This window comes from Natator depressus, chromosome 5, assembly GCF_965152275.1.
Source record: "Natator depressus isolate rNatDep1 chromosome 5, rNatDep2.hap1, whole genome shotgun sequence".
Lineage (NCBI taxonomy): Eukaryota > Metazoa > Chordata > Testudines > Cheloniidae > Natator > Natator depressus.
The window spans coordinates 87,101,167-87,115,920 of record NC_134238.1 but is presented as its reverse complement, the minus strand read 5'-3'; the positions used below and the strand labels follow the sequence as shown (position 1 = coordinate 87,115,920).

At 40.8% G+C, this 14,754-nt stretch overlaps 1 protein-coding gene across 3 annotated transcripts in view; it reads left to right on the top strand.

Annotated features, from left to right (window-relative positions):
• ERCC6L2 (ERCC excision repair 6 like 2) overlaps positions 1–14,754 on the top strand; it is a 102,443-nt gene that overhangs the window by 9,385 nt on the left and 78,304 nt on the right. For 2 of the 3 annotated variants that reach the window (XM_074953145.1, XM_074953147.1), the window contains exons 5-6: positions 5,014–5,133; positions 12,291–12,484. In XM_074953145.1, the coding sequence (XP_074809246.1) occupies positions 5,014–5,133; positions 12,291–12,484 (314 nt within the window). The remainder of the gene's footprint in view (positions 1–5,013; positions 5,134–12,290; positions 12,485–14,754) is intronic. The other variant, XM_074953146.1, reaches the window with a different exon arrangement.

Here is a 14,754-nt window from a genome sequence, read left to right as displayed (position 1 = left end):
AAACTACTCAGAGTAGGTGTACCTCTGCTCTTCTGTAGATCTTCACAGAAGTCAATGGGGCTCTGGGCGGATCCCTGTTGAAGTCAGTGGGACTCCATGGGATTGGAGGTCTGCCCATGTGCAGCAGTTTGCAGGTTTTGGTTTTAGGAGTGTAATGTTTAAACCTGATGAAGTCTTGAATTTCAGAATTACTGTTTAAACTCCTCCTTCACCTTCCCCAAACATATTATCCTACATGGGGCTGGTGTGTCTGATGTAAACTTTAAAAAAAATTCATATTTCAGGCAGCCACTTCCTCAATCCATGTGGCATGCAGAATTACCTTCTGTTACACCATAGTCACAGTGGGGTGGCTTATGGGCAAAGTGCAGGCTTAATTTTAAATTTCCGTACATTTGTCCATTTAATGTTAAAAGAACATTGTTTTAACTAGGGCTATCAAGAGATTAAAAAAGTTAATCATGCTGTTAATAATAGAATACCATTTATTTAAATATTTTTTTTATTTCTACATTTTCAAATATATTGATTTCAATTTCAACACAGATTACAAAGTGTACAGTGCTAATTTTATATTTTTATTACAAATATTTGACTGTAAAAAACACAAGAAATAGTATTTTTCAATGCACTGCAGTACTTGTATGAGGTGAAATCTCTTTATGGTGAAAGCTGAACTTACAAATGTAGACTTATTGACAAAAAGAACTGCACTCAAAAATAAAACAATGTAAAACTTGAGCCTATAAGTTTACTCAGTCCTACTTCTTGTTCAACCAGTTGCTCAGACAAACAAGTTTGTTTACATTTGCAGGCGATAATGCTGCCCGTTTCTTGTTTACAATGTCACCTGAAAGTGAGAATAGGCATTCACAGGGCACTGTTGTAGCTGGCGTTGCGTGCCAGATGCGCTAAACATTCACATGTCCCTTTATGCTTCAACCACCATTCCAGAGGACATGCGTCCATGCTGATGACAGGTTCTGCTCGATAATGATCCAAACCAGTGCGGCCTGATGCACGTTCATTTTCATCATCGGAGTCCGATGCCACCAGCAGAAGGTTGATTTTTTTTTTTTTTTTGGTGGTTTGTGTTCTGTAGCTTCCGCATCAGAGTGTTGCTCTTTTAAGACTTCTGAACGCATGCTTCACACTTTGTCCCTATCAGATTTTGGAAGATTCTTAAACCTTGGGTTGAGTGCAGTAGCTATCTTTAGAAATCTCACATCGGTACCTTCTTTATGTTTTGTCAAATCTGCAATGAAAGTGTTCTTAAAACGGACGACATGTGCTGGGTCATCATGCAGTACTGCTATAACATGAAATATATGGCAGAATATGGGTAAAACAGCGCAGGAGACATACAGTTTCTCCCCAAGGAGTTCAGTAATGAATTTAATTAGTGCATTATTTTTTTAATGAGCATCATCAGCATGAAAGCATGTCTTCTGGAATGGTGGCTGAAGCATGAGGGGGCATATGAATGTTTAGCAAATCTGGCACGTAAATACCTTGCAACACCGGCTACAACAGTGCCATGTTTGGCAACACCAGTTCTCAGTTTCAGGTGAAATTATCTCCCATAAATGTAAACAGACTTGTTTGTCTGAGCGATAGGCTGAACAAGAAATAGGATTGCGTGGACTTATAGGCTCTAAAGTTACATTGTTTTGTTTTTAAGTGCAGTTATATAACAAAAAAAAAATCTACATTTGTAAGTTGTACTTTCATGATTGCACTACAGTACTTGTATGAGGTGAATTGAAAAATACTATTTCTTTTATAATTTTTACAGTACAAATATTTGTAATAAAAAATAATATAAAGTGAGCACTGTACACTTTGTATTCTGTGTTGTAATTGAAATCCATATATTTGAAAATGTAGAAAAACATGCAAAATATTTAATAAATTTCAATTGGTATTCTGTTTAGCAGTGTGATTGAAACTGCGATTAATCACAATTTTTTAAATTAATCGCGTGAGTTAACTGTGATTAATCGACAACCCTAGTTTTAACTTATCTTAGTGGTGTCCCCAGGTATGAAGAAGTAATTTTACTTACTGATTTTTTTTTATGGAAGCAGGGGTGGTGCTGGTGGATAGTGGTGAGTAGCAAGATCTCTCTTCCTTTTCCAGCACACCTTGAAAAGAGGCTAAAAATGAAGTTAAAGGCCTGAAGAGTGAATAAAGTTTGAAGTCTTTATTTTTTCCTAATTATTTCCTTAAACTTGTGACCACCTAAGTAGTTGTGCTGTAAAATAGTTATTACAGAATGTTCTGAGAAATGGCCATGTCTGTTGTAGCAGGATGGATTTACAAAATAATTTATATATGTTTATTTTACGGAGTTCAAACTATATTGTTTCTTGAGGTTGTGTCTCCCCTATCTATCTGTTATGAGGTGTCTCAGACAAAAGTGAAATGTTTTTGGCTTCAGTTCCCCCTCCTTATGCTGTCTGTTCTCCAGTTTGCTTCCTGCTTCAGTTGAAGGAGCAGCAGATTTCTCTGGCAGATTGTTCTTTTTCAGGCCTTTGCCATAGTTGCCAAAATGTGAAAGTTTGATGGGAATAATTCTTCAAATAAATGAAGAGTCTGGAAGCCACTAGAGGTTGTTGTTATTTTCTGGGGAATTTCAGTTTATGCTTGAAAGGATAAAAAAAAAAAAAGTCCACAGCCACCAAAAACTTCGTATTAAAATTCACTGATATGCATGCAAACTTCCAGAACTGCCTTACCCCTGATATGAAGAATTGTGCCTAAAATTCTATTGCCTCCTCTGGCCCCTATGGCAGCTTTCCATTTTCCTGCCCCACATGGTGGCTTCCCCCTCTTCTGCCCCACCCATCTCTATCCTTTGCAGGTTTTTTTTCCTCACAGTTCAGAATTCCTTGCTGGCTGTCTCCCTCCACCATTCCCTTTTGGCTACCTCCTTCTCTCAGTGGTGCTGACAGCTTTAGCTCTGTCCTGCTATGAACAGCTGTGAGGCAGCTGCAGAGGGAAGGGATGGGAGCTGGCTGCTGCCGTGAGCAATAGAGGAACTGCTGAACTTCTAAAAGATGAGCACTGCAGTGGCAGAACAGTTGCTTCTTGCTGCTGCATAGTCCCTGGGACACCATACCCAGATGGTTTTTAAAAATGTCAGGTTTCAGAGTAGCAGCCGTGTTAGTCCGTATTCGCAAAAAGAAAAGGAGGACTTGTGGCACCTTAGAGACTAACAAATTTATTTGAGCATAAGCTTTCACAAAATTTGTTAGTCTCTAAGGTGCCACAAGTACTCCTTTTCTTTTTTTAAAAATGTGACTCTTGTAGCCAAACTGTGTCTGTCAATAGCTGTGCTTTTTGCGTTCTGTTTGTTCTGGATGACCACTGAAGTGTAGCTCAAACTATGAGCCCCTAGCGTACTATAGAATGTTGCAGTGTATATACCATATTACCTCAGGCCACCCACATTCCAAGCTGACAGATAAGCTGAAGTCAGCAGAGAATGCTTTGCAATTGGGGCTTAACAAGGTGACCTTGCTGTACTTCAGGCCCTGAATCCAATGGAGAAAGCTAATCCTGTTGCTAGCCTCAGAGAATCGGAGGAGCAAGGACTCTATCGTGGGAAGCAGTGACTCTGAAAAAAACTTTGGGGTCATTTTGGATAGTCAGTTGAATGTGAGCTGCCAGTGCAATGCTGGCCCAAAGGACTAATATAATCGTTGGATGCATGAACAAGGAAATATCAAGTAGGTGTAGGCAGGTTATATTACCGTTGTATTTGGCACTAGTGCAACTGCTACTGGAATGCTATGTCCAATTCAGATGTTCACAATTCAAGAAGGATGATGCTAAATTGGAGAGGGCTCAGAGAAGAGCCACAGGAATGATCAAAGTGGTTCCTAATCTGTGGTCTGTGGACCTCTGGGGGTCAATGGTCTATGCCTAAGCGGTCCGCGAAACGTGGTTGTTACCATAAACAGTGGTTTTCAACCTGTGGTCCATGGCCCCCTGGGGGTCCGCAGACTATCTCTAAGATTTCCAGAGGGGTCCATACCTCCATTCAAAATTTTTTAGAGATCTGCAAATGAAAAAAAAGGTTGAAAACTGCGAGATTAAAAGATTTGAAAATATGCCGTTATAGTGATTGAGCTCCTTGTGTCAGTCTATTCAGTTTAACAAAGAGAAGGTTAAGGGGTGATTTGATTGTAGTGTATAAGTACTTACCTGGGGCCCCAAAATTTGATATTGTGTTCTTCACTCTAGCAGAGAAAGGTATAACAAGATCAAATGGCTGGAAGTTGAAGCTAGATAAAAGTAGGCTGGAAATAAGGTGCACATTTTTAACATTGAGGGTAATTAACCACTGGAACAATTTATCAAGTTGTGATGGGTTCTTTGTCACTGGCAATTGTTTAATCGAGATTGAATGTTTTTCTGAAAGACATGCTCTAGTTTAAGTGGTAATTAATTCAGGAAAGTCCTGTGGCCTGTGTATACAAGAGGTCAGACTAGCAGATCATAGTGGTCTCTTCTGGCCTTATCTATGAAATACATAAGAAATACATATTAATAGGATTGGGCAACCATCAGTTTAAAAGCCTTCCTTTCCCTTCCCCAGAGGAAACTTTGGACTGAAGTTTCAGGTGGACTAACCACATCTTTGCTGCTTCTGTTTTCCCATTAAAGGACCCTATTTCCTCCCTTCTTTGGAAAGCTCCCAGGCATGCCCCTTCCATCGTTTCTCCCTATCCTCGTGCACTACATCTTCTGTGTTTTTCAGGGATCTGTTTTTTTCTTCATCCATTAGCAAACATTCTAGCCCTGTAAACCCTTTTTTACCATCTGGCCAAGGGTAGATGATTCTCCAGAAAAAGGGGAGTTGAGGTCATATTTCAAGGATGAAGTCAACAAACACTGAGGATGCTTAGCACTTCCAGGATCGTGCCCTGAATGTCTGTTGTCTGAAGGACATATTCATATTTTGTTGCATTTTCTGCATATTCACTGTAAATTGCATTCTTTCTCTAGGTCATTTCGTTTCTGGCTGCAGTACTACACAAAAAGGGAACACGTGAAGATATTGAAAACAATATGCCAGAGTTTTTATTGAGGACCATGAAAAAAGAACCAACATATATCCCCAAAAAGGTAAACATTTTAATTGATATAGACTTTTTCTTTGATAACATAAAACACTTATTTTTGATAACATAAAAGTTGATGCTGTTTTTTTTTATAAAAGCTTACTTGCACTGCAAAAAATATGTTTGCATAAACCAGGTTTTGGGTGTTATATAGTTTGCATGTGTAAATACAGATGTTCATGGATTTTTGATAATGCAAGTCAACCTCCCGGTTTTTTTAAAACCGAGACAATGCAATATGTAGGTCTAGCATTTATTTAACTATACAAAATGTGAAAATTCAGTAGGAAAATTCAGCAGGATGAAGCTAATGGTCTAAGTAGGTAGTGAAGCAATTGTCCGTAAAAGGAAAATTAAATGTTATGCTTTAATACATCGTATATTGCATACTTAAAAAAACATTATTTAAGTTGCAAAGTCAAGCACTCGAAAGTTAGGAAATGCTAGTCTAACCTTAACTCTTCCATGTATGTCCTTTCTGTGCACTGAATGAGGCAGGTGTCCTATGGAAAACTACATGTGATCATGTAATTAAGACCAATGAACAATGAAAGCAAGAAAAGGAAAATGGTTTATATCTGGAGAACCGAGTGTAATTTCATGAGACAAAGTATTTCTCCAGCCTAAGGGCTTTCCCTCTGATGAATTTCAAAATCCTGCTACAAACGATGGAGGTTTTAGCATGTCTCAAGAAAGATTGGAAGGATCTTTTGTAACAGAAAGAGCTAGGCAACCTAAACATAGGGATAGCTATTGGTTCCCTTTATAATGACTGTTACAAGTTTATAGGTCTTTTGGTGGTTCAAAATTACATTGTATCTGTGAAGTTTCTATAAGCTATAAAATGTTGAATGGTAGACACATGATGATTTTAGAAGTGAGGCTATATGATTTCCTGTATAATCTGTTATAATGCTAGCAAATGGATAAGTTATCTAAAAGTTTATTTTAAATGTAAGACACACCTTCATATGCCTACATTGAAAGACCTAGCTGATTTTCATTTGATTGAGGTGATTGAGTTGCAGGAACCATCTTAAACCATTAAACCTTTTATTTAAATACTTATCACTTAAATATTTTTAATGGTTGGTTTGTGGATCCGTCTTCTTTTCAGGACTAAATAAGCTGCAACTTAATATAGTTGATTTTATGGGACTCATGTTGTAAGACTGCACCAGAAAGTTTGCCACTGTTTTAAAGTAATGGCACTTATAATGCTAATTTATATATTATTCTGTAGCAGGTGTCTTTTGATATTTTATGTGTATCAATGTGTACGGAACCAACATAATGAGTAGCCAATCCAAATTATTATATGGATAATAATTTCAGTTTCACAGTTCATGAGTTGAGAGAGTGGAATAAGTCTGTAGAAAGAGAACTTCTAAGACACATAACTAATATTACAAGTTACACCTGTCCATGATATAGCTGAAGAGATGTTCAACTAAGGGTATGTCTACACTACGAAATTAGGTCGATTTTATAGAAGTCGATCTTTAGAAAGCGATTTTATATGGTCGATTGTGTATGTCCCCACTAAGCGCAGTATGTCGGCAGAGTGCATCCTGAATACTGTGGCTAGCATCGACTCACAGAGTGGTGCACTGTGGGGTAGCTATCCCACAGTCCCCGCTGCCCACTGGAATTCTGGGTTAAGCTCCCAATGCCTGATGGGCAAAAACATTGTCACGGGTGGTTTTGTGTACATGTCGTCAGTTTCCCCTCCTTCCCTTCTTGAAAGCAACGGCAAACAATCGTTTCGCACCTTTTTTCCTGGGTTAGCGTGCAGACACCATAGCACGGCAGGCATGGAGCCTGCTCAGCTCAGCGCTGCTGTAGTGAGCATTGTAAACACCTCACATATTATCCTGCAGTATGTGCAGAACCTGGCTGGGAAACGCCAGCACAAGGATGATTGTGAGGAGGACATGGACACAGATGTTCCTGAAAGCATGGGATGTGGCAATTGGGACATCATGGCAGCAGTGGGGCAGGTTGATACAGTAGAACTCTGATTCTGGGCCTGGCAAACAAGAACAGACTGGTGGGACCCCACATAGTATTGCAGGTATGGGTTGATTCCCAGTGGCTGCAAAATTTTCGCACGTGTAAGGCCACCTTCATGGAACTTTGTGAGTTGCTTTCCCCCGGCTCTGAAGCGCAGGAATATCAAAATGAGACCTGCCCTGACAGTTAAGAACCGAGTGGCGATAGCTCTGTGGAAGCTTGCAAAGCCTGACTGCTACCGGTCAGTCAAGAATCGATTCGGTGTGGGCAAATCTACCGTGGGGGCTGCTGTGACCCAAGTAGCCAAGGCAATCAGTGACCTTCTGCTAGCAAGGGTAGTGACTCTGGGAAATGTGCAGGTCATAGTGGATGGCTTTGCTGCAATGGGGTTCCCTACCTATGGTGGGGCAATAGACGGAACGCATATCCCTATCTTGGCACCGGACCACCTTGCCAACCATGTTTAGGAACTCCGGGCTCTTTGAACAGGTGCAAGAAGGGACTTACTTCCCAGACCAGAAAGTTACTGTTGGGGATGTTGAAATGCCAATAGTTATCCTTGGAGACCCAGCCTACCCCTTGCTCCCATGCCTCATGAAGCCGTACACAGGCAGCCTGGACAGTAGTAAAGAGCAGTTCAACTATAGGCTGAGCAAGTGCAGAAAGGTGGTAGAATGTGCCTTTGGACGTTGAAAAGCTCACTGGTGCTGTTTGCTGACTAGGTTAGACCTCAGTGCAACCAATGTTCCCATTGTTATTGCTGTGTGCTCCGTAATATCTGTGACAGTAAGGGGGAGATGTTTTTGGCGGGGTGGGAGGTTGAGGCAAATTGTCTGGCGGTCAATTTTGAACAGCCAGACATCAGGGCGATTCTAAGAGCACAGCTAGGCGCACTGCGCATCAGAGAGGCTTTGAAAAACAGTTTCATGACTGGCCAGGCTACGGTGTGACAGTTGTGTGTGTTTCTCCTTGATGCAAAACCACCCCCTTTGTTGAATTTACTTCCCTGTAAGCCAATTCCCCTTCCCCCGTCGACCACAACTGGCAAAAGAAATAAAGTCCCTATTGTTTTGAATCCATGCATTCTTTATTTAAAAAAAAAAAAGAGAGAGAGAGATCACTGACAAGGTAGTCCTGGTGGGGTGGGGGAGGAGGGAAGGACAAGGCCACATTGCTTATTGTAGCCACACTACAAATCAAAGCTGTTTGAATGACAGCCGTCTGTTGCTTGGGCCATCCTTTGGAGTGGAGTGGCTGGATGCCTGGATCCTCCCCACTCTGTGTTCTTGGGCGTCTGGGTGAGGAAGATACGGAACTTGGCGAGGAGGGCAGGTGGTTATACAATGGATGAAGTGGCAGTCTGTGCTCTTGTTGCCTTTCCTGCAGCTCCACCAGATGCCTGATCATGTCCATTTGCTCCCCCATTAGCCTCAGCATAGCCTCCTGCATGTTCTGATCTCACGCTCACTGAATGCTTCCCTGGCCTCTGCCACCGAACTCCTCCATGCATTCAGCTGTGCCTATTAGTGCGGGAGGACTGCACGAGCTCGGAAAACGTCATCGCGAGTGTGTTTTTTTCTGCCTTCTAATCTGCGATAACCTCATGGAGGGAGTTGATACGGGGAGCATAGAAACATTTGCACCTGCAAGGGGGATAAAAAGGGAGAGTAAAATTTAAGAAGATACGTTTCTGAGAACAGAAGGGAGTCTCTTTCACAGTGAACCAAGCCATTGACAGCAGACAGCACCTGTGCTTTAGGTACAAGGTCACATTTTGCCTTTTATATTGAGTGCCTGCCGGTATGGTGACACATCACACACAGCTGGGCAACAGAATTTGGTTTCCAGGCAGCCATAGTAAGCCAAAGAGTACGCGGGGCTGGCTTTTTCCGCCTTCATAACATGTGGGAATGGTTTCAAACCAGCACCCTCCTTTCCCATAACAAGCAATGCCGGCTGGGTTTGCTGTTTAAAAGGAGTGGCTGTGGTTTTGGGGTGGATGTGCAGCACACCCCTGTCCCCACTGTGTGGCTATTCTCTGGATGATCCCTTTTAGCCAAGTGCAAACAGCCCAGCATGAACGGGGTCCTTTTACTGTTCCCTTACAAAAATTTCCCTATTTCAACCAGGTGACCATGAATGATATCACTCTCCTGAAGCTGACACAGAAAGATAAAGACCGAATGTTGCATGAATGCGACCAAAATCCAGGACCATTCGCTGCCATGCTTTTGTGCTGCAGTGATTCCAGACTACTTGCTACTGGCTTGGCGTGGTAAAGTGTCCTACAATGAAGGATGAAATAAGGCAGCCCCCGCACAGAAACCTTCTGCAAAGGCTTTCAGAGTACCTCCAGGAGAGCTTCATAGAGATGCCCCTGGGGGATTCCCACTCCATCCCCAGACATGTTAACAGACTTTTCCAGTAGCTGTACTGGCCGCGAATTCATCCCAATTCTTCAGGGCAAATCAAATATTAAACACAATTGCTTTTAACCCCTGTAGTGTAGTTACAAGTGTGCACTCACCAGAGATGCCGTCTCCACCTTCAGTGTCCGGGAACCCGCCTTGGGAGGGTCTTAGCTCCAGGGTGATGAAAAGATCCTGGCTGCCGGGGAGAACGGATTCTCCACTTGCCTGCTGCGCATTCTCCTCCTCCTCCTCCTCTTCCTCATCCACAAAATCCTCCTCCGTGTTGCGTGAGACTCCCCCCTTGCAGGTGTCCATAGACAGTGGTGGGGTACTGGTAGGGTCCCCCCTAGAATGGCATGCAGCTGATCATAGAAGTGGCATGTATGGGGCTCTGACTCAGAGCGCCTTTTTGCCTCCTTTATCTTGTAGCAGGCTTGCCTGAGCTCCTTAACTTTCACGCGGCACTGCTGTGTGTCCCTGGTATATCCTCTCTCCATCATGCCCTGTTCGATTTTGGCATATATATATTCGCATTTCTTCTTTCTGATTGGAGTTCTGCCTACACAGATTCTTCTCCCCATACAGCAATCAGATCCAGTGTCTCCCGTTCACTCCATGCTGGAGCTTGTTTGCAATTCTGGGACTGCATGGTCCCTTGTGCTGCTGAGCTTGCCACACTGAACAAACAGGAAATGAAATTCAAAAGTTCCCAGGGCTTTTCCTGTGTACCTGGCTAGTGCATCGGAGCTGAAAGTACTGTCCAGAGCGGTCACATTGGAGCACTCTGGGATAGCACCCTGAGGCCAATGCTGTAGAATTGCACAATGCTGCATCTGCACTACCCCAAATTCGACCCCAGAAGGTCAATTTTAGCGCTACTCCCCTCATCGGAGAGGAGTACATTAGTCGATTTTAAGAACCCTTTAGGTCGACAGAATAGGGTTGGTTGTGTAGCTGCATTGCTTATAAAATCGACCTAACATGGCTAAATTCGACCTAACCTTGTAGCGTAGACCAGGGCTAAGTAAAGTTATTTTTGAATTGCCTCTTTTAGTGTTACTTCTTATTTGATAATTTTTGCCACAATGAATTTGTATATTGCTTAAGAATCAGTGTTTTGGAAACCTACTGTATGCAGTAGTTTAGACAAGGTGGAAACTTTCCTTTGTGGTTCAGTTCCCTGAAAAGAAAAAGAGAGAAAAATGATGACAAAAGTGTCAATGGTATACAATTCGCAAGTAATCCTTATTTCTCTTTTGGTTGGTGTAAACAAGTAATAAGTGTTATTGCTTGAAATAGGATTCTAAGATACATACTTTTATTCGTAAAGTTCTGATTTGTTCCCTTACCCAAAGTAATGTGCTAAATGGAAGCTTTTCAATATCTTGCGCATGAGTTGGTCTCACAGTCCTTTGAATGAGCATTTGTAATGGGACCAGGATTATAAAAGATTATGGTGGTATTAATAATACTTAATATTTATATGTAGTGCTTTTTATCTGTGTATTTTAAACCAGTTCTCAACTGTGGTTAATTTAGTATTGTTCCCATTGTACAGATGAGAGAAAACTGAGGCACAGAAGTGAAGTGACTTTCCAAGGTATCACAGCCAGGAATAGAACCTAGTCTCTTGTTTCCCAGTCTTGTGTCCTATTCAATGGCATGTACAAATCATATGTTTCTTTTTATAAAAGCCATGTACACATGCTAATGTTCTTATTCTTCAATTAAGTCAAACGCTTACTAAATACAAAACAGTAGAGAGTCTTAAAGGTAAATTTAAAATACTTTATTAAACAAAAATTCACAATTGAATCCAGAGAATATCTACTGTATGGGAATATATGCATTGAACTAAAATACATGTTGTAAAAAGGTTGAAATCAGCTAACTGTACCTACCACGAACAATTTTAGTGTTCTGCATTTTTCCAGCAAAGGTTAATATCTCTAATACCTAAAATACATTTTAAAAAACAAATAAAATATGAATCAATATTGGCCTTTTGAGGTTAGTTGTAGCAAATATAGTTAATGGACTAATTACATAATTCAGTTGCAGATGTCTTTTGATTCTTCATTTGTGTCAATTCATAAGCACGACTGTGGTTTAATGGAATATGCAAGTAGATGGAAGAGAAAAAACCTGTATTCTGTTCTTGGCTATGCCATTAACTAGCTTTGTGACATCAAACAAGTTACTGAATAATTCCTGTGTCTCTGTTTTCCCATCTGTAAAACATTTTGTGATCTGTGGATGCACATTCTATAGAAGTAGAAAGTGATGGTTAGTGTTTTCTCTATCAATCTACAGTCATAATTTTTCTACAGTTCTTGCATTTCATCAGTTTTACTCTCTCTGTCCATATGAAGTAGATTTTTTTTTTTTTTTTTTTTGTAAAGCTTTACAGTATAACTTGAGTAAGTACCATTATTGCTTTGAAGCAGTACTCCTTCTGGGGACCATTTTACTGTATGTTTCCTCTGATGACCACACACTGTAAATAAACTTAGATTGATTTACTTTTATGAGTTTGTCCTCTAATTCTTCTCTTCTCTGTTCAGTTCATATAACGCTAAGCAAATAATAAATATCATTCATGGAAAATGATTAAATAAAATTCAAACTTTTAAATACTAAAACAATGCTCATTATTTTGATTTTTGCATGACAGCTCTTGATAAAATGTTTTTGACATGGATTCTGCAGCAGTATAATGACAGCTGTTTGTTTTTAGACTTTCCTAATAGTGGCCCCTCTTTCTGTGCTTTATAACTGGAAGGATGAGTTGGACACTTGGGGCTATTTCAGAGTCGCTATTTTACATGGCAGTAGAAAGGACAATGAACTGAGTCGCATCAAGCAGGGAAAGTGTGAGATTGCTCTAACAACATATGAGACACTTCGCCTATGTTTGGATGAACTTAACAGGTAATGTAACATTTTCTAATGTTCATTTGTGCAAACACTGTTTTTTGTAACAGTCTACAGTGTTTTGGTTTTAAATTTTTTTGACAACTATTTAAATCCTGTGAATCTAACTCCTTACTGGGAGGTGGAATGAGGAGATACAGTACATCTGTATCCAGTGAACTTGCTAAACAGAATCTCTTTCTAATGGGTAACCCCCAAGAAGGTAGTTATTTGAATGATAGCTACATTAAATGTTGAAATGTTAGGCAAACTAGTCTCTGTCTCTCCCATTCTGTCCCCGAAAATGACCATTAAAATATATGGGATGGCAGAGGCTTGATACCGTGAGAATCCCTGCCCTAGACTTATTTTTTTCATTTCAGGATTGTCACTTTGAAGTGTAAGATTTGTATAGAATCAATGCGAAGTGATGGAAACAGCTTCAAGCATGGTTGTGAGCTCTTTTTGTTCAGAATATCACAATGTTGAATCTTCAGCGTGATTTGCAGTCTGTTGCAGTCCAGTTTTTAAGTTTTCAGCCATTTTGACTTTACGAATTACACCCATGTAAAGTCAGGCTGAGAGTCCTATTCCATTGCCATATCAGAGTTAATATCTACACCTAATTAGCATGCAACAATTTTATTGGTTGTATGAGGGAGCCTGTCCAGATGGTTGATTACTGGGCCCAACTGCCGCAGTTTTTCAAAACCACCAACATAACTCTGCCCACACAGTAACCCCAAACACACACAGCCCCCACCGCCGGACACATCCCTCACTTGCCACCTGCACAAAGCTCCCATCACTACACACACATTTCCTCCAATCTCACTCATATTCCTGATGAGAAACAGGTGGAATGTTAGAGTCCAAAGGTTCTGTGGTGGTTGGAATGTGACACTTGATCAGAGGAGGTGGGAGTGACAGCTGTGTGGGGTAACAAAGAGGTGGTGGTCCCTCCCGACAGGGAGCAGCTCTGTGCACAAACTTTGGGGAACATGTATTTTTTAAGTTGTCAGCCATTTTAACTTTACAGATTGCACAATGCAAAACACCCAAACACAATACCCTCACACAAATGAACTCAACTAGCCGTTATTCACCACCCATACAGCTCAACACAGTCTCCCAGTGCACACCCCCTCGACACAACTCAGCACAAATCTCCCAGAACACACAATAACCCCAAACACAGATAGCTCCTCACCGCAGCAAACACTCTTCATTCGCCACTCTCATAAATCAACACAAGATTTCCCAGCACAGTGCACATACTCTCCCACCCCCCATACTTGCCATAAACTGGAATGGCAAAGCTGTGGGTCATCACTAGTAGTAGAGTATGCATCTAGGTTACATATCCCTGTTGCATGACAGAGGTCAGTATCCACTGTTAGTGGACAACCTACTCTCATCTGTGATCCCACAGACAGCCTTACCTCCCATTCATGATCATATAATGTTTTTGTGGCGATACAGCAGTTGCCTACATGGAAAAGTAATGATAGGAAATGATTTAATATGTATTTATTTAGTTTAGAATAGAACTCTCCATATCCCCCCCACCACACACACACACATCCCCCAACAAGTCCTCACAGTAGATTAACTTCTGGTGTACAGTGCAAATAGTTGACACAGTGCATTTTTTTTTGCCAGGTTGTGTTGGTCCTTTAATTCAGGAAACTTTAAGTAAGAGAGATATTGTAATATTTATGTTTCTTAATACCCCGAAGGACTTTATAGAATATGAGATCTTCCTGCTTTCCAATTTGTCTCTGCTATAGTTCATGACCTTGAGTACAATCAATTGAGCAAGTCAGTATTGACTGTTTAAATACTAGAGAACTCACAGTACAAACTTGCTGACAGCTTGACATGGTCTTGTAGTTTAAACAGCTGGGTTCACCTTCAGGACTTGATAACAATTTAGATTTACTCATAGCTGAAGAGATCCCTATAGCTATCTCTGTCAACCTAGTCTTGTTTAAAAATACTGTGGTTTGAAGTAGAGATGTGAGAATCTGTGTGAGAGGGAGGAGTAATCCCTATACTCAGATCTCTTCATGCGTGAGCATAAGGAATGATTAGTTGAAACTGGTTACTTTCAAATACGCTCATTCCTGTTCCTACTTTGCATCTAGCCATGGTTTTATCTCTTATGTTCTCTTGAGAGTATCTGACTTTTCTTAAAGTAGATTTTTGAGATGTAGGAGGCTGACATGGGCTACTTGATTTAGAGTATTTCAATAGTACTGAATGAAGGTTCAGTCTTAAAAATAAGT